General features: G+C 59.2%; 1 protein-coding gene across 1 annotated transcript in view; it reads left to right on the forward strand.

Annotated features, from left to right (window-relative positions):
* The window catches only part of R3HDM2 (R3H domain containing 2), an 87,525-nt gene that overhangs the window by 62,104 nt on the left and 2,556 nt on the right, over positions 1 to 22,865 (forward strand). The window contains exons 11-25 of the mRNA XM_012732279.1: positions 1,104 to 1,135; positions 1,234 to 1,287; positions 5,084 to 5,316; positions 6,955 to 7,163; positions 10,811 to 10,912; positions 12,415 to 12,654; positions 12,958 to 13,084; positions 13,504 to 13,664; positions 14,063 to 14,217; positions 15,347 to 15,447; positions 19,256 to 19,425; positions 20,326 to 20,473; positions 21,565 to 21,662; positions 21,842 to 21,926; positions 22,539 to 22,860. Of these exons, the coding sequence (XP_012587733.1) occupies positions 1,104 to 1,135; positions 1,234 to 1,287; positions 5,084 to 5,316; positions 6,955 to 7,163; positions 10,811 to 10,912; positions 12,415 to 12,654; positions 12,958 to 13,084; positions 13,504 to 13,664; positions 14,063 to 14,217; positions 15,347 to 15,447; positions 19,256 to 19,425; positions 20,326 to 20,473; positions 21,565 to 21,662; positions 21,842 to 21,926; positions 22,539 to 22,860 (2,237 nt within the window). The remainder of the gene's footprint in view (positions 1 to 1,103; positions 1,136 to 1,233; positions 1,288 to 5,083; positions 5,317 to 6,954; positions 7,164 to 10,810; positions 10,913 to 12,414; positions 12,655 to 12,957; positions 13,085 to 13,503; positions 13,665 to 14,062; positions 14,218 to 15,346; positions 15,448 to 19,255; positions 19,426 to 20,325; positions 20,474 to 21,564; positions 21,663 to 21,841; positions 21,927 to 22,538; positions 22,861 to 22,865) is intronic.

The following is a 22,865-nucleotide window of genomic DNA, read 5'->3' on the forward strand; positions in this document are numbered from 1 at the left end:
CCTCGAGCTGCCGTCCCGCCGGGCGCCTTCCGCAGCCACGGGTGCTTGAGCAGCGCCTCCAACGGGGTGTGGGCTAACTGACAACACGGACGACAGACCCCGCAGCCATACCGCAGCCGTCACGAAGTTAAAGCGAGCCATTCTCTGAGCTTTTCCCGCCTGAATTCGTCTCGTGAGCCTCTACCAAGAGTTGTGCTCTTTGTGAAATCCTGGCGGATTCATCTCTTCATCTCAGCACCGCTCTCTCCTGCGGGAGAGGGGGTGGGACTCTGACCAGCGAGACTCCACACTCCCGGAGTGGGAGTCAGCAAAGCCCCAAGAAGAGAGGGGCGAGTGTTGCGGCAGAGGGCTTCGGGAGAGGCCGCGCAGGCGGAAAGAAAGGGAAGTGCAAGAAGGGTGTTTGGATGGAAATGCTGCCGCTGCCGCTGCCGCGGGCGGCGGCCTCGGGCCTGGCTGCCGGCTCCCGCTGGCCCTGCACAGCCCACTCTGCTCCGCAGCGGACCTCGCTGACCCCGCCCGAGGCGTGGGGCCCCGGAACGCCACCGCGCTGCGCTCGCTCAGTGGCTCTGTCAGGAAATGATCCCTAGGAGGAATGCATCCGGCCTTTGATTTTTTTTTTCTTGTCTCAGGTCAAAATGTCTTTCATTTTGTCCTGGAAAACGACAGAAATGAAATAGCCGTGGAGGTGGATTCATTAAAAAAACAAACAAACTAATCTCCTTTCACCTGTCTCCCTTTTCCCTTCCTGTGAACACACCTTAGGACCACGCACCCCCACTAGCTCAGAGAGAATGAACAGAGGTGGGAAGGGAGTCACAGCGTGGTCAGCTCTTTCCTCTTCCTCCCTTCCAGACTCCCCCTTTCCTTACCAGCCTGTCTTAAGCATTCTGTGGGAAAGTGCAAAAAGCCAAGTGCTCTTTCCGTGAAAGGGGAGAAGGCAGCCGGGCGTGGGGGTGTGGGGCGTCCTGTCCTGTTCCTTCTCTCCCTGTTGGGGGGTGAGCTTGGTTTGAGGACTCGGGGACTCGTAGCATCATGGACACCCTTTTCGGTTATGCCATGCTGTTTTCTTATAAGTTATTCTCCGTTTTCTCCCCCTCACCTAGACTGGCCAGAACGGATATCTAAATGACATCAGGTTAGTACCACCTAGCATGTTCCCCGCTTCTTGGTGAGCTTCGTCAGTGAGGTGAATACGATCCTGTAATGATGCTTTTCTCTGATGTTAACCAACAGACTCTCCAGAGAAGCCTTCTCTTCTAGCTCTCACAGGAGAAGGCAGATTTTTAGGTATTTCCATGTGGTCTCTGCCTCTCGGGGTTGTGTGTGTTTGTTTGTTTTCAGTTTTACTTGCTGTGCTGTAATCTCTCAGCAGGGTGTTTGCCCTGTGCATGGCTCTGCCTGTGAGTAACTCAGTTTGTGGTTTTGCAACATTGGATATTTCCCCCATTACAAAAAATGGCTTCTGCTCAATTGTTTTATTTTTATTGTTGCTGATTTCCAGTCAAGGCCTGGCTAGGTGGTGAAGGGACCCCAGTAGATATATCTGGGCTAGGTGCTAGTTCCTCCCAGAAGTTTGCTGGAATTGGGCGCTTGGGGAGGATTTGAACCTATATAAGGTAAAAGAATGGGCATTCCCTAGCTGTCTCTTCTTAACCTGTGGAGAGATTTGAAGAGCTTGTCTCTAGGGAACATTTTGCGTCTTGAAGAATGACAACAGAGAAGTACAAACGCCCAGCAAGCACCCGTCTAGCTCCTTCTGGGCCGTTCTCTGCCTGACGAGGCACCTGGAGCGCCCTGTTTACGGCCGTCCGGCCTTGCTCTTAGTGCCGGCAAAAACCGGCGTGCCGGCTTCTCCAGCACCTAGTGCCACTCGGCACGTGGCGTCCCCCTCTCCCTTCAGCTCTCAGCCCCCGCCCAGAGGAGCCCACAGGCAGTGGTAAGAAAAGCCCTATTTAGTAGCCCCCAGCCCACACCAGCTCGGTTGAGCAGTCTCCGCGGCCCGCAGGAGGCCTGTAGAGGACGGAGGGGCTGACCTTTCGATGCTGAGGTTCAAGTCTGACCCGCTCCAAGGGCCTTTCTCTGTGAATCCCACATGTGACAGGAAATGACAGATGCACCGTTTGGGGTTCTCATTTCTAGTAGCACAGCTGCCCTCCTCGGTTGTCCTTTCCAAACCTTAGTCAAATCGTGCAAATTAGGATTGAGCTTGCCCTTTCTTGGGACACAGGACTTATCTCCCTTTCTCGATCGCTGATTCTTTTTCCTAGACTGTTCACCTTGAGGCCTTGGCCTAAGCAGAGAGGACTCTGCATTATTGGTGGTGGTCAAGAGACTGAGGGCCCCCCCTTGGAAAAAAGGGTCATGTTCCATAAGGGTCATGTAATGAACAGGGGTTTTCAGCCAGCTCCTGTCTGTGAACCAACGCACAGTGCGTCACAGCTGCCCATTTCGCTGTCGGATTCAGCCCCTAGGTGCCGGCTTGGGAGCTGATGTCCGTATGAGGGGACAGAAATGGGGGGTCGGGGGGCCAGTGGCCACCCAGGCTCACTTGCTCCTGGCAGCAAGGTTGGGACTGACTCTGTCCAGGCTCTTCCCGCCACACCGCACCGTCACCCCCTTCTCTGGCCAGGGCCGCTTTGCAAGACGGTAGCTGACGGCAGGGAGCGCTGCTCCCGCCCAGGCCCCTCTGAAGCTGCTGCCTTTCCTACGGAGCTCAAGGTCCGTTCGTCTGAGTGCAGCCTCGTGGAGCGGCTGGCTCCATCCTTCCTCTGGCCGTGCGGGTCCGGAACGCCGGCAGTGGGCGCCGCTCCTCCGGACCGGCCGCTGCTTTTCTCCTCTTGAGAGTGAAACAAACGCCAGGACGTCAGCGTCCTCATCTGCGCGGGCGCGGTCGCGGCAACCTCCTGGCTCTCTGGAAGACTCTGCTCCCCTGAAACACGCCCCAGCGGGCTCACCGCACTTGCTGCGGTTTCTCCCGGGCCGTCCGCCCCTCCCCAGACCCAGTAACTCAGCTTTTCACCAGCACTAAATCTGCTGCCCGTCTGGTCTCTTGGGCCATGAGAGTGCATGCCACTGCCCTTCACCCGTCTCTCCAGCACCCACTCAGCCCCGTGTTCAGAATCAGGTTGGTGCCTTTCCCGACTTGCCTCATGTTTAGTGACGCAGGAAGACATGGCTAGAGATTAGGTTTCTGGACGAGGAAATCTTTTCTGGCCAGAACTCCACTTACATTCTCTTAACTTTCAGGGCAGTGGGACATTAAGGCCCGAGTGAGTCACGGTCATCAGACCACCCGCATTTTGAGCACTTGCCGCCTCTGTCGGGGGACTGAGCCATTACCGGGGTCTGCCCTCCGGCCAGAGTTGCCCAGGGTGTTTGGTTTAAATTTGACTCACTCTCTGCGTCCTGTAGAAAAAGACAGTGTGTGGCAGAATTGCCCTAAGAGTGGGGCGTGGTGAGGTGTGAAAGAGCGGTAGGGTTTGGCTCGCAAAGCCCAGCCGTGTCCAGTGAGCAGCCTCCGCATTGCCGCACCCCACGCTTCCTGCTGAGCCTCGGCACACTGTCTGGGCCCTGAGACAGAGCTGCTGGCGCTCGGGCTCTGTTCCGGGACAGGCCCTGCTTCTTACTGTCTTACTTCCCATTCTGCTTTGGACATCCGAAGAGAAAGGTAAAGTCACGGGGAAACAGGACTGTTTGCCGCCCTCCGCTCCAGTGCTGCAGAGAGAACCACGGGATGATATATGCTTCGGCTCGGGGCTCAGAGAAGAACTGCTGTTGTGAGCCAGTGGTGCCCTGTGTTCGTAGTTCCCGGGGTTGGCTCGGCTAAGAACGGAAAGGATGATCTTTGTGTATGATTTGCCCATTTCCCGACAATGCCTTGGGAACAGATAGTTCTAATAAAGAAAGGTATTTTCTTTCATGTTACCCCCTTAAGAAAAAGTGCGTTTTTTCTTGGAATAATTCTGAGCCTGTCTTTGGAGCTAAGAGACGGGGTGGGATTTTTTTATTTGCTTTAGTGAAAAGGAGAGGATCCAACTTCTATGGGTTTGGCTTAATTGGTCCCCGTTCCTGCCAGAATCTCTGTCATCGTTGACATTTGGTTTCTTTAGGTCTTTAGTCGTTGGGGGAGGGGAATATGAAAGGAAAATTCCCTGTTCTCACTGATGAGAAAGCAGCAACGGCCCAACAAGACTTGGGGGTTTCGAGCCCCAGCTCTCTCCAGGAGCAGAGCTGTTTATGGCCACATGCAGTGGCTGCGCTGAGGATAACCCTGCTGTTTCCAGAGCAAATAAGACAGGGCGAGGCCCGCTTCTCTGCAGCGTGGCGCCTTGCCTGCCGCACCAGGCTCCGCCTGTGAAGGCGCCAGGGTCAGTCAGCACCCTGCCCCACGGCCTGGCAGAGGGGAGCTAGCGTCTCCCTTGCCTAGAGCATGCTCAGGGCTTCAGAGACCTCAGAACCATTTGTTCCAAACCACCAAAACAGAACTTCCAGAAAATGGGTGGGGTCAAGCCCAGGATCTCAGTGAACGTTAGCGTGTCCCTGTGGCCCCGTCCGTCTCCCGGCCCTGGAAGAGCCGCCCTGGCGCTGCCTCGGTTGGCACAGACCACTACAGGAGGTGTGCTGTGGCGCTCTGTCCCGGCCTCCTACTTGCTAGCCGTGGTTACTCCGAGTGGGCTTTTTGTTTTTAAGCACTCCAGAAGGAGTGGGTACACACCTCTGCTCCCCACTATTCCTGCATGTGTGGGATGTCCGCAAGGCTGGAAGAGACCACAGCCAGTCTCAGCATCGTGTGTGATTTCCCATTCTCTGGTCTGGCGATGAGCTGGCTGCCCGTCACTGTCTTCCAGACTTGCCTGTCCTCTCTGGGACTAGGGGCCTGTCTGTCTGCTCCCTTCCGGTCTTCTCCCACGGAGAAGCCCGTGGGCATCCCCACCCACCCTGGGCAGCCAATGGGAAGTCAGCGTCCATCCCCACCCACCCCGCCCCTCTGCGTTCTGGAAAGAACAGAAGTGTGTGGCTCTGCTCTCTCGGGCCCTTCTCGGAGGCGGGGTGGGGAGTGCTCTGACCGCCCTGCTCTCCGCAGGGGAACCCGCGAGGGGCCGAGCCGCGCCTCGAGCAGCCGCCAGAGCAGCACAGACAGCGAACTCAAGGCCCTGGAGCCCCGGCCGTGGAGCAGCACCGACTCGGACGGCTCTGTCCGGAGCACGCGACCCCCTGTCACCAAAGCCAGCAGCTTCAGCGGGATCTCCATCCTCACCCGGGGCGACAGCGTGGGCAGCAGTAAAGGCGGCAGTGCGGGCAGGGTCTCCCGGCCAGGTACCGCCGCCAGCCAGCGCGCACCTCCCTTCCTGCGCTTTTCCTGCAGAACCTCACAGATACTCCTGACGCAGCACTTGCCCTGACTAGTGTCCCAGAGCCCTAACCCAGCCAGGGGAAGTCTGACTGGATCTATGGCTTTGAGTCTCCTCAAACCCTCCGTCCTAACTGAGCAAACCTGACTGGAATTAGATGGGTTTCTGTGACTTCCAGCCAGGTGGGGCGGCTCCATCGCCCAGATCCATGAGGCGGCTAGCTGCTTCCTTTCCTTTGAGATTACACAGAGGGCTGGTAGGGACAGGGGACGCTTAGGGTTAACTGTATTTCGGCGGCAGTGTGAGGCTTGAGTTTTGGGAGCGGCTGCTTCTCTGGAGCCCAGAGCATCACGCTGCAGCCCTCTGACCACCTTCAGCCAGCTCCCTTGATCTGTCACCTTCTTCGCAGAGGCATGCTTAGCGCTCTTAACTCAGCCTCTGCTTACCACCCTCCTGCCTCTGACGAATGCGGTATCTCACCCCAGGGCTCGAGGCCTTTTTCCCAGTACACAGTGGCAAGAGACTTTGCTCTTTCCGGCCTCGCCGTCCCCTCTTGGGCAGTCACCCTGCCTCTGGCCTTATCTAGACCCTTATCTTTGGTTTAGTTAAGACACTAGCCCCACGCCGGCTCCTACGCCTCCTGGCCCTTGGAGCCAGCCAACCAGCCTCAACGTGGGTCTCAGCCACACCACCCTGAGGAAGTGGCCCCATCACAGCGGTCCTGAGAATAAGGTCGAAACTACCCTGCCTGCAGTCGCCACTGCAGTCCTGCGTGTGCTACCTGTCAGCCTCCCGCGCTCCGGCCGTTTCTTGAATGTGGCTGTAACTTTGTCCCCTCTTGGTCTGGCAAGCCCAGTCATCCTTCCACCCATCTTTCGTGCCGCCTCTTGAAACTCTAGGGTTAGTGCTTCCTCGTCTTTGCTTCCACATGACTTTGTTGGTGTCAGCAATGCATCGTGTGTTCTCTGCAGAAGAAACCGTGTGTGTGCCTGTGTGTGTCTGTATGGACTTCAAACACCCGTTGGAAAATCCTGTTCTGCAAGGACCGTGTTCTCTTCTCTGTGCACTCCGCGCATCACTCACACAGTATCTGCACGGAGTGGATATTGGGCAGAAGTGACCTGTGAGCCTGTGCATGAGCCGGAGGGCCTGACAGTGGGAGGGGTAGTTGAATGAAGAAGGTTGTGTGCGCGTGTGAATGTGCATAGCTTGGCGAGACACGGTCGCCTTCTCAGCAACCTCTACGACCCCTGCAAGTTGAATTCCAAGAGATGACAGGACTCTGAAGACACAGGCCGATCTGTATCTTCCCAGGAAGTAAACATTCGTGTTTGTAGCTGTGCAGTTGTGATGGACAGATTCTAGGCACTTTATGAGGAAGTTCAATACCGCCTCCTTCTAAAACCAAGCATGGGCCGTCAAGACGGTGCTGTCCCGGGCCGCGAAGCCTGCTGACCCGCGGCCGGGCGCATCTGTGCGCATGCGCGGCCTGCCCGCGGGGGCAGGGGCCGCAGGCCGCCAGCGGAGCCCTGTGGTGGGGCGCTGGGTGGCGAGCATGTGGCCTGTACTTCCAGCGTCTGACTGGGCCTCCTCTTCGCCCTAGGTATGGTGCTAGGCGCCCCAGAAGTGTGCAACCAGGTCACCTCATCCCAGTCTGTCCGGGGCCTTCTCCCTTGCACTGCCCAGCAGCCACCGCCGCCGCCCCCGCCGCCGCCCCCGCCCCCACAGCAGCAGCAGCAGCCGCCGCAGCTTCCCGCGCTCCCACCTGCGCCTCAGCAGCAGCCGCCGCTGGGCAATCACCTGATCTCGCAGGTGAGTCAGCACGTGCAGAGGGCAGCGGGCAGCTGGCAGAGGCCGGCTTTGGAGACGTCCACGCTCCCTGCGTTCTCAGTCGCTCGTTGGGGAGAACGGAGAGGAGACAGGACTGGCCAAAGTGCTCTTAGCAGAGTAAGACTGCGGGTGTCTTTGATATTTCTCCCTCTTTCTGCCCAGAATTCGCGCTTAGGCTCTCCCCCACCCCACTTCTATGCCCGTCTCATTCTAGCACCTCTGTCCAGTGTGGAACCCGCAAACGTCACGGCTCTCACCGCGGTCTGACCCTGACGTAACAAATCTTACCAAGAGGGTGGCGATCTGTGGTTGCGTCACTGCAGCAGGTGACGCTCCAGGCCCTGCCATCTGCTGCCGGAAGCAGACTGAGGCCGCGTGCCCCCTGCGCCCTGCCACAGGGAGCCGCTTCCTGCTGTTGCTGGGCTGGCAGTGTGCTGGGCTAGAGTTTGCCGTCTTGCTTCTGTGGAAAGAACACTGCATGGACAGCACCCACACTCTGTCCTGCAGTTTCTCCAGGAACCGGGAAGCCCGCAAACCTCACCCCTTTCTGCCCGTATTCAAGTTTTGCTTCACCTGTAGGCTTGCTCATCTCCCTGCTCAGTTAGTCCGACCTGGCCTTAAATATATCTCTTGCCAAGGCGCCAGAAACAAGTCCCAAGTACTGACACTCCAGGAACCCGAAACTGGCATGAAAAGACCCAGGTGTGGCTCCGTAGTACCCCCAAGTATTGAGACAGGCTCCGAAGCTGGAGAACAGCGAGGCCTGTTGTGTCTTTGGATATAACTCACATGCGGACCGTGCAGTCTTGAGTCTCAGTCCCCAAGTCAGTTTCTCTGTGGTCCTGACCTTCTCCAGCCATCTGCTTCATTAATATCATTCACAACAGCGTTCCTTGCCTGACGGAAGCAGGGCATGTTTGTGGGTTACCCCGCCTGTGCCCTCACTCCCACCTTTTAGTCTCTGCTGTGTTTCTGTCTCACTTTTCTGAGGCCCCAGTATTTGAGTTTTCTGAACTGCATGTATTTTAATATAGTCTTGCTCCCTTTTCTCAGCCACTACCTGCCTGCTCCTTCTGTCCATAAGCAGAAACAGAGCAACTGCAGGAGCACGGTCGAGGGGGTAAGCAGAGGGGGGAGCACTGTGCCCGCCCTGCATCTGGGTCCTACGCCCAACGGGCTAGCCGGTGGTATTGACTGGTCTCCTGGAGGTGAGGCGCTGGGCCAGAGCCGTGGCTCTGCACAGACTCCCTCAAACACGTGCTCTGGTTTTTTGCCTGAGGGTTTTTTTGCATGTGCCACCCTTGCCATCTCGCTCTCAAATTGTTTTTAAAGTTTTATTTGTCTATATTTGTGCATACAAGAACTGGGACACAGGCCAGAGGTGCAGTGGGTGAGGGGACCCTCCAGAGACAGAGTGGGGAGCAGAACAGGTGGATCCACTGAGATCCACTGCTGAGAGAGCAGCAGGGGACAGGAAGAGCCTGCTGCGCCCTGGGGTCCCTCCCTGGCCGGAGATCGAACTCGTGCTGCAGTGGCTGTGGACAGCTTCTTGGTGCTGCGCTTTACCCCCTGTGCCACTAAGGAGAACCCCAGTATACTTATTGGTCAGTTTCTCAAATGGCATATAACAATGCAGAGATGAAGGAAATGACACCCAGCCCCTACACACACACTCTGTTTCTCTCCCTCCTCTCAGTTTTCCGTTAGAAGAAAAACAGAAAATGAGACATTTGCTCTAGGCAGAGGGACAGCGCTGGCTAAGTTGGGCACTTTCCCTTCACGGCAGGCTCCAGAGCAGGCCTCCACCGTGTGTCAGCAGGACGTGTGAGACCAAGGGATGAGACTGCGTGTTGCAGCTGATGCAGGTTACTGAAAGGGGGCGGGGCGCCTCTTGGAAGGAGCCACCGGCGGCCTCGGGCTTAGGCAGAGGCGAGAGCCGCAAAGCCCAGGCTTCACCAGCAGGTGGCGCTCGCTACCTCCGGGCGAGCTCTGGCTGCCTCTGGGGTTTCCAAAAGTTCCCCAGCCCAGGAATTGGCGACACTCCAGGAGAAAAACCTAACTGAGGCCTTGGTGAAGTCACCGAGCCCCTCTATCACTGCCCTCCCTCAGTCAGGGCGTTTCCTCTCCCCCTTCACTTCTCACTCAGACCTCACAAACTCCAGGAAAACAGGCGGCTCTTTTGCCGCTCGCTTCACGGTCCTGTGGCCACCCCTCCCCGATGTGCAGGAGCTGAAGCCAGCAGGCCCTCCCTGGAGAGAAAGGGCAGGGGGCAGGGCGTGGGCGCCTCACGCCAGCCCTAGGCCAACCCTTCTGCTTGGAATATGCATTTGGGGTGCCACTCGCTGGTTTACAGAAAACAGGTGTGCTGGCGGCGGAGAGCTTGTTTCAGGGCAACATCTCTTCCAGGTTGCGCAGCGGATTCACAGCAACTGTCTAACCAAGATGACTTGCATTTTAATCCGCTCTGGCACTGTCTGCACAGTGTCCACTTCTGGGGAGGCAGGGGGTGCAGGGGCCTTCTGTTTCCTGGGCTCCAGAGACACAGAGCAGAGATCGTGGGTACCTTGGCCCCAGCACCCTTCATACTTTGGATTCGCAGAGGAGAATCACAGAGAGAAGTTGTAGGTTCTGTCTGCCTTTTCCTTTCACCCCCTGCTGCTTAGAGCAGTGGCAAGAACACTGCCAGGTCAGTGGAGGTGCGCTTCTCAGCCCTGCCTCTGCTCCCCTAGGCTTGCTTTAACTTCTCTGAGCCTCACTGTCTTAACGGCAAAGTTACCTCTTCCTATAGATTAGGGTGAGGCCAGGAAGACCACAGACGTATGTAAATGAGACGTGCTTCTACCTTATCCCCCTCTCCCTGCCTCTCTCCTCCCACCCCTCCCCACCCACCCGGAGCTATGACTGGAGAACCCAATAGGCTTAGACGATTAGGTGATTGCCCCCGGAGGGGAAGAGGGGGCCTGGTTAGAAAACACCGGGTTCCTAATAAACAAATCCTCTGGCTTGAGGCTAGGGAAGGGGCTGATAGAGAACAATAGCTGAAAGCGCCATTTAGATTTGACCCCTCAATCCCCTGTTTGTCTGAGAGGGGGTTCTATTGCCCTCAGAGCCTGGGGGAACTTGCGAAGTAGCCAGAGCCAGCTTCTGTGTGGAAAAGCAACCTGTGAATGAGGCTTCCTCCCTCCCCAGGGCTGGGTGTGAAGTCAGGAGCTTGTTCTGGGAGCGTAGCCGAACCAGACCTGGGATGACCCTCATTGCAGCCGCAGTCGAGCAGAGCAGCGCGGCAGTAACGCCTCAGACGTCCAAGAGAGAGAGTTGTGCTCGCGCTCCCGCAGCCGCCTGCCTGCTCAGCCAGCAGCTTCGGGGGAGCTGTGTTTGGAAGTGAGCGGCAGGCCCGGGCTCCGCCAGGCCCAGGCCCTCGCTTGCTCACACGCCCACCGGGCTGATGGGCGAGGCCACGCAGTGGGCTCTGGGCGGGGCTGCAGTCAGTCAGCGTGGTCTCCAGTCTGCCAGCAGCCTGGACACCGTGGGAAGTGTCCTCCATGGTTAACCTTGTCTCTTCCCCTGCCCCTCCCGCCCCGCCCCTCCCTGTGCCTCCCGTTCTCTCCCACATGTGTCTGCGACCGCAGCCAGCCCCGGCTCTGCAGCCCTCTCCGCAGCCGGTCCAGTTCTCGCCAAGTTCCTGTGCCCAGGTCCTCCTGCCGGTCTCTCCACCCCAGCAGTACAACATGGTATAACCCGTCACCCCTTTCTGTCGTGTCCCTGCGTGGCTGTTGCTGTGGGTGTGTCTGGGGCCGTCCATGGCGTGCGGAGCAGCTGTGCTTTGGGGGGGGGGGGGACGCGCCCGCAGGTGTCCCCTGAGGAACCCCCAGCGGCACTAGACTCCATTCTGCAGCGAGACAACACGGGCCGGTGAGCTCCTGGGTGCCTGAAGCAGGCGGGCACGCCGGCGCCCTGGGTGTGCCGAGAGCCTCTGTCTGTTCTGGACAGCGTGGTGCTCTTTAAAAAGAAAAACCCAGCAGCAAGTTCCCCAGGCACACCCGGGGAAGACCTGAGAGGTTCCCCAACTTCCCCGTGTTGTTCCCCATGAAAAGCATTCTCTGCTTCTGCATAGCACACGCTGCTGACATTGTGGAAGCCTGGACACCAGTCCTTTGAATCTGGGACTCGCCATGTTGTTTTGATAACGTCGGTCATGTTTTCGGAGTTCCTGGGTTTGGGTTTTTCTCCAGTGTGTTACCCAAACTGCCCGCTTTCTCACTTGGAATGATTCCCTCTCCCTGCATATCTGCATTCTGAAATATCTTTGAATATGGATTTCAGAATAATCTGCAACAGCCCTCTTGTCACCTATTTCTGCCTACTTGGAGCAAAATAGCTCATTAGAAGATCAGATCCATCCCTAAAAATTGAAACCATGAGAAAGCTTTATCTCTTGCTTCTACTAGTTTCTTATGCAAAGTTGTGTGTGAGAGAGAGAGAGAGAAATTATGTCCCAGGAAGAGATGGAACAACACCGCCTTGCTGCTGAGGGAGGAGGCCGGGAGGGAGCCGATTACAGACCAGCTGTCCCCGCTTCCACCCTGGCTATCACCTGGCCGCCTGTCAGAGGTGCAAATTGGAAGCAGTTTCTGAAGGGCAGGAAAACCCTAGGCAAGTGTCAGAGAACAGAGGTGGCAACGACCTCGAGAGAGAGAGAGAGAGAGAGAGAGAGAGGAGGGGATACGCAGCAGGAGTGGAGCACACTGCTCCTCAGGGCAGAACTGGAAGCCTTACAACCTGCCACCCGCCTGGCCAGTGTGCCTGATCCTTGTGAAATGGCAGCTCCGCGGGAGTGTGCTGGGAGTGCGGTGACGTGGGAGGCGGTGTGACGGGTCACGTGGCCCACTAGTGCGCCGGTTTTCCCTGGCTGGAGGAGCTGCGTCACTGCTCCGTCTGTCCAGGGCTGATTCTAATAAAGATCGAAGCCAGAGTGGCCGTGGTGACCTCCCCGGTGGTCCGGAGCCTGGCTGGAGTTTGGTTTCAAACCGCTGCTCAGCTGCTCAGTTCGTAGACAGACACTTGGGGCTGAGAAAGCACCTCCCAGAGCGCCCGCGTGGGGTGAAGGGGAGAGCTGCAGAGAGGCTCCCTATTCTGCTGGCTGCCTGCCTGCCTGCCTGTCTGTCTGTCTGTGCGGAGGCCAGACTTGGGGCGCAGTGCGGCCCCAGTGCTTGAGTGTCCCCACTCTCAGCAGGCGGATGACCTCAGCAGCCCCTTTGGACAAGTGAGCCTGGGCCGCCAGGGCTCCGCAGAAGCAGCAGACCAGCCCTCCGCTCTGCTGCAGGCCCCGCTCCTCGCGCAGCACCCCCAGCAGGCCGGCTTCCTCGTGACCCCTGCGGGACAGCCCCTCCCCACTCCCAGCTACTCGGCCTCTGGCCACCCGCCTGCCCAGCAGGTCCTGCCGCCCCAGGGCTATCTCCAGTCCCCTCAGCAGGTGAGCATTTCCCAGCAGACAGTCCTCTCCCCCCCTCGCCCCACCCCCCTATGTGGGCAGACTATGACCAGCCCTCATGTGCCCCCACTTCTCCCCCTCTCACTGGCAGGCGTCTTTCTTGGCAGGAGGGCAGGAGGCCGCTCACTGTGTAACAGCCGCTCCCGCCCTGCCTCAGGCGGCTGGAGGCAGCATGGCCGCCCCACGGTTCCCATTTGCAGAGTTGTTGTGACTCACTTAATAGCTCGGGGGTGTCGGGACTGAATTTGAGGCGCCCTCTGCTGTATCTGCTCCCTCTCACCCTAGATCCAGGTTTCTTACTACCCCCCTGGACAGTACCCTGACTCCGGCCAGCAGTACCGCCCCCTCTCTCACCCGGTGGCCTACAGCCCCCAGCGTGGCCAGCAGCTGCCTCAGCCCTCGCAGCAGCCTGGTAAGCTGCTGCCATGGAAGGCGACGGGGTGGGGGGCGCGGGGGTGAGGACTGCTCCCCATATAGATCACGACCTTAAAAAAGGGCAGACCAAGGGAGAAAAAAAATAATAATGAGCAGCTATAGGCCAGAGACATTTTACAGGGTGGAGTGGGGAGTGGGATAAAAAACGGGGTTGGGGGGGAGAGTGCACTGGACTGTGGGGAGGGCACACGGGTGACCTGGTGCTGGGAAGCCCACGAGGATGACAACCAAGATGGAAAAGGCACAAGATGATGTAAAAATAAACTACAATTAAAAGGGGGGGGTCCAGAATCTCCAGGAAGAAAGGAAAGGTGCAGTAGTCAGGAGAGGAGAAGCTGCTGCTCAAGCGCGGTCTCCGCAGCATCACCGAGACCTCGCTCGTGTCTGTCCGCCCAGGTCTACAGCCCGTGATGCCGAGCCGGCAGCAGGCGGCCTACCCAGGCGTGATCGGGGTCCAGCAGCCGCAGAGCCAGGGCCTGCTCAGCAGCCAGAGGAGCAGCCTGGGGGGGCAGATGCAAGGCCTGCTGGTCCAGTACACCCCACTGCCTTCCTACCAAGTGGGTGCTTCTGTGTGGGGGCGGGTCAGCCGTCCTCGGGATAAGGGAAGGAGCCCAGCCCACCAGTCTGACCACTCCAACACTAAACATTGCTCACGTCCCCCTGAAAATTATCAGTTTGTTTTTTTTTCTTCCAAAAGTCCAAAGAATCCGAGGCGCGTCCCTGTGTAAACTGCTGGGGTTTATATAGCAGTGCACACGAGCATGTATCCAGGCCCCTTCCCCATGCCACACACCCAGGGAGGAGGTCTGGGGGTGACACTAGCTAGCTCCGTAGGAGACTTGCACTGGCTGGAGCTCGAAGATGCCGGGGGGCGGGAGGTCAGCGTGTGCCGGGGGCTCTTCTCCCAGGGGGCCCTTCGGTAGCACAGCGGTCACTCTCTTCTGTCTCCACCCAGGTCCCGGTGGGCAACGACTCGCAAAACGTGGTGCAACCGCCTTTCCAGCAGCCCCTGCTGGTCCCTGCGAGCCAGTCCGTACAAGGGGCGCTCCCGGCGGGGGGCGTCCCCGTGTACTACAGCGTGATCCCTCCAGCTCAGCAGAACGGTACGAGGTGAGGACCCCCGAGGGTTGGGAGCCCGCGGACCCTCAGCAGACTTGCACAGTGGGCTTGCTTGCACTGGCTGAAGAAAACAGACCCGGGTCGAGAGATAGTGGGACCTCAGGGCCGGTGGAGTCAGAGCGGAGTCCGTGTTCCTTGGTGCTTGCTGACATTTGCAGCAGAGCTGACCAGAGGAAGCGACTCCCGCTTCAGGGACAGAGGCTGTGACTTACCCAGTTTATAGTTTCTATCACCTGGACTCAGAAGTGTGGCATAGAAACTGTTAGGAGCAGTTTAGAGTATATACATGCGCGCCCTGCCGACTTGCACGTGACCTCTGTGCCCGTGACCTCTGTGCACGTGACCTCTGTGCACGTGACCTCTGTGCCCGTGACCTCTGTGCGCGTGACCTCTGTGCCCGTGACCTCTGTGCCCGTGACCTCTGTGCCCGTGACCATGCTGGTCTGCCCGTGTCTGTTTATATGTCTTTGGAAAGCTCATAGCTAGTAGAATTATAGTTCTCCAGCCTTATCCCTCCGCCCCACCCCCGACCCCGTCGTATTTTCCTCCGTTCTTCTACCCATGAGGAAGTCCCTGCAGGCAGGTGAAGGCAGGTGAGAAAGTCACCCAGAGTCGCGGCTGGTGGGACGGGGCTAGAGCGCCCTCGCCTGGCCGGCCGGTGTGTGTTTCCATCTCACTGCGTGTTTATTTCTTTGTGCTGCCCTGAGGTGGGTGCGGGGTGCCCCCACCGTGGGGGGGCCACTGCTGCCCGCCACTGTAAGCAGCCGCGTGGGGGCCCCGTGTCCTCCCGCAGCCCCTAGCCCGCACACGGCTGCGCTGCAGCTCTGTTTCTGGAGCGCGAGCGCACGTGGCGGTTCGCGCCTCCTGTGCCCACACTGTGGGAAGCGCGTGAGTCGCTAACGTTCCGTCTGCAGCACTGATGAGCGGCTTCCTAATTGAAAGATGATCAAGCACAAATACATATAATTAACTTTGAACTGATGAGTGATTTTAGAAATCGCATGGCAAATTGGCCTGGGAAAGAAGAGCTTGGAGCTGCCTCAGCTCCGCACGGGGAGGCCCAGGAAGAGCAGCTGCGTTCCTCCCGCCCGCACCTTACCCTCTCGCCCCACCTCCTCAGCCCTTCCGTGGGATTTCTGCAGCCGCCTGGCTCTGAACAGTACCAGATGCCTCCGTCTCCCTCTCCCTGCAGCCCACCACAGATGCCACAGCAGTTCTCAGGTAAGAGGAGTACAGCGCAGGTGCTAGGGGGAGACAGACTTCAGCGGCTCACCCCACTCCCACTGTGGCCCCACAGGGGGGTTATGTTCTCCAGGGGTGCTGTAGTTGAGCTCTCAAGAAAGGCGGGTTGTTTCCCTGTCCCCCCAGCAAAGACAGGAGCCCACAGCTCTGCTCGGCTCCTGCGGACAGAGCCAGGCGTGGTGTTTGGGGTTTGGCTTACCCCAAAGCCCGGGCCGCACAGCCGCTCGGGTGCGTGGGGACGAGCGGCGCCTGGCGAGCTCCCTGTGGGCTGCTCTTGCTTCCGTCCCCTGGGGTGTGAGGCCGCTGCCTTTCAGGTCAGCTGAGATCTGTTAGGCAGCTTTTCCTGTGTGCTCAGATACATTTTAATTCTCACAACTTTGTAAAGAGGAAATTGAGACCCAGAGACTCCAGTGTTCGCCCAGGGCCACAGTCCTCGAACGCGCACCGGGGTTGACTTCCCGGGTCCCATGCGCCATCTTCAGTAAAGACGTCTCCACAGATGTCTGCACTCTGTCCCTTTCCTTCCCGTGGGAGAGACCTGGATGCCAGGTTAAGCAGGCCAAGGCCCTCTTTGAAGGTGTCACTCCCCCAGGTGGACAGGGCTCTCCTCGCCGCCTCTCACTGCCTGCTTGCCCAGACCGCCCCGCACACGCCAGGCACAGCTGCCCTTGTTTGCTCCCCTGCGCCCACCCACCGCCCACCTGCTGGGCGCCATGACGCAGCAGCTGGAGAAAACCCAGGCCTTCTGGAGGGAAGGGTCTGGGGGGTGCTGGGGCGCTCCCTGGCGCGCGGCCGCCTGCCCTCTGCTGGTGGGAGGGGATCGTGCCAGTTTTCTCAGCGGAGAAATGGAGGGAAAGGAGTCGTTTCACAGAAGTTTTTAAACTCTCGTGAATGCTGTGGAGTGGATTCCGGAGTTAATGCTTCTTGTAAGATACGGTCTTACCAGTTCTGACCTCCAAGGAGCAATGCCTTCTCCCTTCACCCAGACCATGGCCGCCCCCTCGCTGAAAGATTTTAACCTGCACAGCCTCGCCCTTTACTCTGTTGTTGGTCCGTGTGGCTGTTTCTCCTAGTGTCCACCAGGGACACTTGACCTTGGAAATTCCCACTGGGGTCTGGAAATTCTAGAAACCAGCTCCAGGAACCCCACTGCAGCTTGTGGAGGGGGTTGGCCCCTCAGGGCATTTTCTCTCCTGCTTGTTAAATCAGTGTGTGCGCTTGGGCGCCCGCACAGGTGTATCCTCGGGTATGTCGGTGTACCTGACAGGTTTCTGTGGTTACATCTTCAAATTCAGTGTCTTTGAATCAGCAAAAAAAAAAAAAAGAAGAAGAAGAAAAAGTAAAGAGATTTTCTCATTATCTACTCTGGACCTAGCGTGCTGGGCTGGGCTGGGCGGCAGCCCAGGTTTTCCGGGCTGGCGGGTAAGGAAGCCCTCTTCATCGCCCAGTTCCCTCGCTGCTCTGGGAGTTTCTGTCATAGGGCCTTTCTTCCTCGCTACCTGGCTGACCCCCGCTCTGAGGCCCCTTGTCCCTCGCGCTAACCACTCCTGCCCTGCCCACGGCTTAGGAGCAGTGCGCACCAGCCCGTCGGCCTTGCGCCTCAGGCCCCGGCGGAGATCCAGGGAGTGGACGGGGAGCAGCGGTGCTGTCTCTGCCGCCTCCCACTCACCCTCCGCGGGACTCTGAGGAGTCACGCCCGCTTCCCTGAGCAACACGGTCGCGCCTCGAAGATAAGGCGGGGTGCGGGCCGCTGTTCCCGGAGCAGCGGTTCTGGCTGAGGGTGCATCTCTGTGGCCGCTTTACCTCCGGGCCAGACTTAATTCTCCCGCTGTTCTGTCAAACGTCAGAGCTCCCCAGGAAACACTTTGCATCCTGCCAAGATGGTGGGTTGCCACTGCCCTCTGAGGAGTTTCGGGATGCTTCTGGGGGCAGGTGCACCCAGACAGCGCGGGGCCGCTCCACGGTCAGCGCGGTCAGCGGCGTGCAAACTAGCCTCTCACAGACTCGCTGCGCTTCGTGATGGAGGAGTTCCAAAGCTCGTCTCCTTCCTCCCCGCTCCCTGGAAATCCCTCTCCCGCACCAGAGGGGAAGATCAGGCTCCCATTGATTCTCGGCTGTGATTTAAGGAAGATGCCTGTGGACTTGATTTCTCTGGACATTCCTTTTCTCAGACTCGATTCCCAGTGGGGGGGAGGGGGGAGCCTTATCACTCTTCTACCCCAGTGACTTAAAGAACAAAAGCAACCACACAAATCCAGTCCTGCAGCACAGACGTCATCTGTTTGTTTTCATACTTCTGCGCTGCCCATCGACCTCTCTGCCCAGGTTTAATGATGCCACTTAAAAAGCCATTCTCACGTCCTTCTCCTTTCAGAGCCTCGAGCTCAAATTGATTCCTCAGCCAGCCCTCCCCCGCCCTGATTACATGGAGGTGCTGACAATGGGGAGGTGTGTGTTTGCTTATTTTTTTATTGCCACGTCCATTAAGCAGCAGTGACAGCGGCACTCTGACGGATGCCACCTGCTTGTGGCTCGAGGAAGAGAAGCATAAAACCAGCTCCTCAGTGGCGTAGCGCTCTGTCCTCGCTGGTGCAGGAACACTGCTCGGCGGGAGGGCGGGCGGGCAGGCTGCAGCTGAGGCCCGGCCTTCCTGTCCTTACCATTATCACTGTTGTCATCATTGGGATTGGAGAAAACGGGAGGACTATGTCCGTCCTCCCCCTCCAGCACCTCACAGCCCCTTGGGTTGTCTCCCACAGCCTCGCTTATACCCACCCCCTCCCCGCACGCCCACATCCCCCACACTTCCCTCACTCACTCGACTCGCTCGGGGCGCTGAGCTCAGATGATGAGCTTCCTTCCTTCCAGAAAGGTATGGATTTGATTATTTTTGCATTGCTCCCTCAGGTAGCAGTGAGGTGTTTGAGTAGGTCAGTTGCAATTTTGTTGGTAGAGACTGTTGGAGCGGCTGGGACTTGAGAACGGGAAATGAAATGCCCAGAGCAGCTGTCGTCGGTGGGCCTGCAAACACCCTATCCCCTTTGGGGGGCCTGACCTCTGGTACCTGTGCTCTCTGGTTAGACCGGCCCTAGCGGTGGGGGTGCGACGGCCGCTCCCTCTCGCGCTGCTCTCTGGCTCTCCGCTGCTGCCTTCCTTGCCTTTGGGCCGGAGCCCCCGAGAAGCGCAGCCACCCTCACCTCCCAGCATGACGGTGCCCAGGGCGGAGGCGGCAGCATGTCCGGTCCCAGGAAGCAATGCAGTGGCCGCAGCAGCGCAGCCCAGAGCCGGCCACGGGAACAGAGCGCTGCGCGGGTGTTCAGGCCCCGGCTCCAGCCTCCCACACACGGACGCAGGCTCGCCCTCACAGAGCCTGGGTGGTCAGAAGCCTGCCCGCCCTCGGATGGGGACCTGCGGGAACTGAAGTTCCTGCCGCTTCCTGCCTCACGCAGCCGTTATCAGAAAGCCTGCACGTCCCGGCAGCCTTGCTGTGCCCAGACATTGGCGTGGCCCGCCGTGGGTATTTGGCAGTACCAGCTTCCACGGGGTGGCTTTCTGCCAGATACACCGGGGCTGGGAAAGCCTTGGCACTTGGCTACGCCCTCAGGCTTCCCCTGGTCTGAGGGGTCAGAAACTGCTCGGCAGCACTCAGATTCCCGCAGGACGCAGCCGAGTGGCCCCAAGGCCCGTGGGCAGCTCTGCCCCCCGACTTTCCTGCTCAGGGCCAGCTGGAAGGTCAGACTTACTTTAGGTTGAGTTAACTGCCAGCTGCTTTCTCCTGTCCACTCAGGAGTGTCACCTTCTGGACCAGGTGTGGTGGTCATGCAGCTGAATGTTCCTAATGGACCCCAGGCCCCCCAGAACCCACCCATGGTCCAGTGGAGTCACTGTAAATATTACAGCATGGATCAACGGGGGCAGAAGGCTGGAGACCTGTACAACCCTGACAGTGCCGCCCAGGTAAGTCCTCGCAGCCCAGCTTGATCCTGGCCAGGAGGTGATCAGGTTCTTCTCAGGGAGTCAACTCTACTCCCTGTCATCTCGACCGTTGACTGAGCAACCTCTTTCACATGCTTTCCCTCAGCGCTTTTTGGAGAGAAACACTCCCGGGGGTGTAGGGGTCAAGCCTCAGCCATCACACTGTCGCTGCTGCAACCTGAATCACCCTGCCAGGGCATGACCCCAGGGCGCAGCTGCAGGTCCCGTCTCCCCCTGCCTCCCTCACAGTGTATTTCAGTGGATCCGCCTGTTCTGCTCCCCACTCTGTCTGGTGAATCACCTCCCCACACCCCGGGCCTGTACTCCAGTTCTTGTGTGCATAAACAAGTTAAATACATCTTTAAAAAAGAAAGAAACTTAAGGTCAGGAGGAGAAAGGCAAATATGGAGTGATGTCACTCTAGTGAGTTTGGAGCGTGAGAAGGGGGTAGACAGGGCGACCGAGTGACTGGAGCCCTGACTACAGGGGGCGGCCGCCGGGGGGCGGTAGGGGTCAGGAGCCCCGAGCTGGGGCGTTAGGGTGGGGCAGCGAAGTTTTGGAGGGCGTGACGTGGGATGCAGAGCTGAAGGCGTGTGGACTTGCGGTCACATACGGCATCGTAACTGGTACTGCGGTGGTAGAAAAGTAACAGAACTGAGAAGCAGGCAAGAGACCTGAGGTCTGCGGTGGCCAATGGGACACATCCTAGAGGGCGTTTAAAACGCCCTTAAACGGTTGCAGAGTAACTGGGGACTGAGGGGGTGGCTTGAAGAAAAGCCGACTTCGCAGGTTCGCCCGAGGAGGTTCAAGGGGAGCTTGACTTGCAGGCGGGTGGGGCTGGGCGCCGCCAGCCTGCTAATGCTGCTCCTGCTGCCCCTGCAGGCCGGCGCGCAGCTGGGCAGCAGCCCTGGCACATCCCCCACACAGTCTCCAGCGCCCTCGCCGGCCACCAGCCTCAGCAGCGTCTGCACAGGACTCAGCCCCCTGCCCGTCCTCGCTCCATTCCCCCGGCCCGGGGGCCCAGCACAGGGTAAGGGCCGGCCCAGGCGGCTTAGGACGGGACCTGTGCGCCGCTACACCGTGGGGGGTTCACTGAACTTTCTCATGAACCAACGGTGTTAGCCCATCAGTGCTGAGTCTGAGGACGAGAAATGTGGAAATGCGGCTGCTCTAGAACCCTGGATGGAGCATGAGACCTTTGTGCTCTGGTCGCAGCACTGGCCGTGTGACGTGGCGCACACCACTTACACCTGGAGCCAGACCTCAGTTTTAACCCAGGAAGTGGAGTTTATCACACCTGGGGTAGTCAGTCTTCCCCACTTGCAGCCTCAGGTGACAGGGCCTTCCTGGGGTGCAGGGGTGAAGCTCAGCAGTATGGAGCTGTCACAGCCGCTGCAGCCTGAGTTCATTCCCCCCGGGAGTGACCCCAGGGCGCAACAGGCCCCTCCTGTCTCCCTGCTACCCCTCAGCAGTGGGTTTCAGTCAGGCGGCCTGTTCTGCTCCCCGCTCTGTCTCTGGGGAGGCCTCTCATCCCCTGCACCTCTGGCCTGTGCCCAGCTCTGTGTGCATAAGTAAATACATCTTTTTTAAAATAAGCAAATAAAACTTTGAAATATAACACTAGTAGGTAACGCAGTGTTTGATATATGCCATGAAGTAATAATATGTACATTACCTTATTACCGCAACATCGCACATAAAGCTGTCACTGCTGTATGTGCCTTAAGCCCGCTTAGCTTCCCCGGCGGCGTCAGGGAAGGGAACACACCCGACACCCACGCGAGCCACAGAGCGGGGTCTTCCCGCGGTCTGGCCCCGGGCCTGTGCCTTGTCCCTGCACTGCAGTGCCACCCCCAAGTCGGAAACAGACCTTGGGCTCGGAGTGGGCACAGTCCCCGTAGGCATGCCAGGCTTCCCGCAGGGAGACCTTGGGGGCAGACGAGCCCGCTAGCCTGTTTGTCGGTGAGTGGGGCTGCGAGCCGGTGCGCTCAGGGAGGAGACGGCTGTTGGGTCACAGCCGCAGGACAGGTCGTGCGCTGGTCGCAGCCTCCAGGCCTGCGGCCCCTCTCATCCTACCATGAAGCTCAGGCTCTGGGAAAGCTGTCTGCGCTTCCTCCCCAGGTGATGGGCGCTGCCCCCTTCTGGGCCAGCCCCTGCAGTACAGCCTCTCCATCTGCCCGCCCCTGCTCCACGGCCAGGCAGCCTTCTCGCCGCACCAGGTAAGGGTCTCCACAGCCCCGGCACCAGGCCCTCCCGCCTCGTCCGCACCTGTCTAGGGAGACAGCAGACCTGCTGGGGTGTCCCCGGGGCTGGGTCCCGCTCCTCAGGCCTCTCAGACAGAGGGGGAGGCCTGGCAGCCCGAGGAGTTGGCCGCTGACCGTGGTTTCCACTGCCGAAGGGACAGAGCGGGCTGAAGCATGGACACCGGAGCAGGAGGCAAGCGCTCAAGTCCGCGTCCACTGACCTCGGGACGGCGGACATTGGTGAGTGGCGGTGCCCGCCCCGCGGCAAGGTCTTGCCCCCAGCCCTGCATCACCAGCACCGGGCTCAAAGCCAGGAGCAGGGGAGAAGTGAGCTCTCTCAGCCCTGCCCCCAGGTCAGCCCAGGCTGGGCAGGGTCATGGCAGTTGGGGCGCGGCACAGGGAGGGAGGGGTCTCCGAGCCTGTGGGCCGCAGAGTTGTGGCGTAGACCGGATCTCCCTCCGGCAGGCCTCGCCTGACTGTGGGCCCTGGGCCGGGCTTCCACAAGGCGTCGGGCCTCGGTTGCCCCTCAGTGGAGCTGTTTGTTAAAAAAACCGCCCTTGCTAGCTGAGGAGCGCCTGTCTGGGCCAGCTTCAGGGAGGGAGCTCGGGGGGGGGGACCGGCGTGGGCGGCTGGCTTTGTGAGGGGCAGTCGGAGTGCTCCCTGCCGGCGGCACCCAAGGCAAGCCCAGTCTGACTGGGCTCTGACTCGCGGACTCCGCTCGCCTGTATCTCTTGCCCCCTGAGCATCCCCCGGAGGGTGGGCAGTTGGGCCCTGGGGCGAGCAGAGGTCCCCGCACAGTCTCGCCCGGCCTCCCTGCCCTGCGCCCCTCACCAGCTGTCTCTCTCCCTCCAGTCCTGGGGCGGGTGCTGGAGGTGACAGATCTCCCCGAGGGCATCACCCGCACAGAGGCGGACAAGCTCTTCACCCAGCTCGCCATGTCTGGTGCCAAGATCCAGTGGCTCAAGGACGCTCAGGGGCTGCCCGGAGGGGGCGGGGGGGACGGCGGGGGGACTGCCGAGAACGGCCGCCACGCCGACCTCGCCGCCTTGTACACCGTGGTGGCCGTGTTCCCCAGCCCCTTGGCCGCCCAGAACGCCTCCCTTCGCCTCAACAACTCCGTGAGTCGCTTCAAACTTCGAGTGGCCAAAAAGAACTATGACCTGAGGATCCTGGAGCGGG

Source organism: Condylura cristata, unplaced genomic scaffold (assembly GCF_000260355.1).
Source record: "Condylura cristata isolate star-nosed mole 26May11 unplaced genomic scaffold, ConCri1.0 scaffold00034, whole genome shotgun sequence".
NCBI classification, from domain to species: Eukaryota; Metazoa; Chordata; class Mammalia; order Eulipotyphla; family Talpidae; genus Condylura; species Condylura cristata.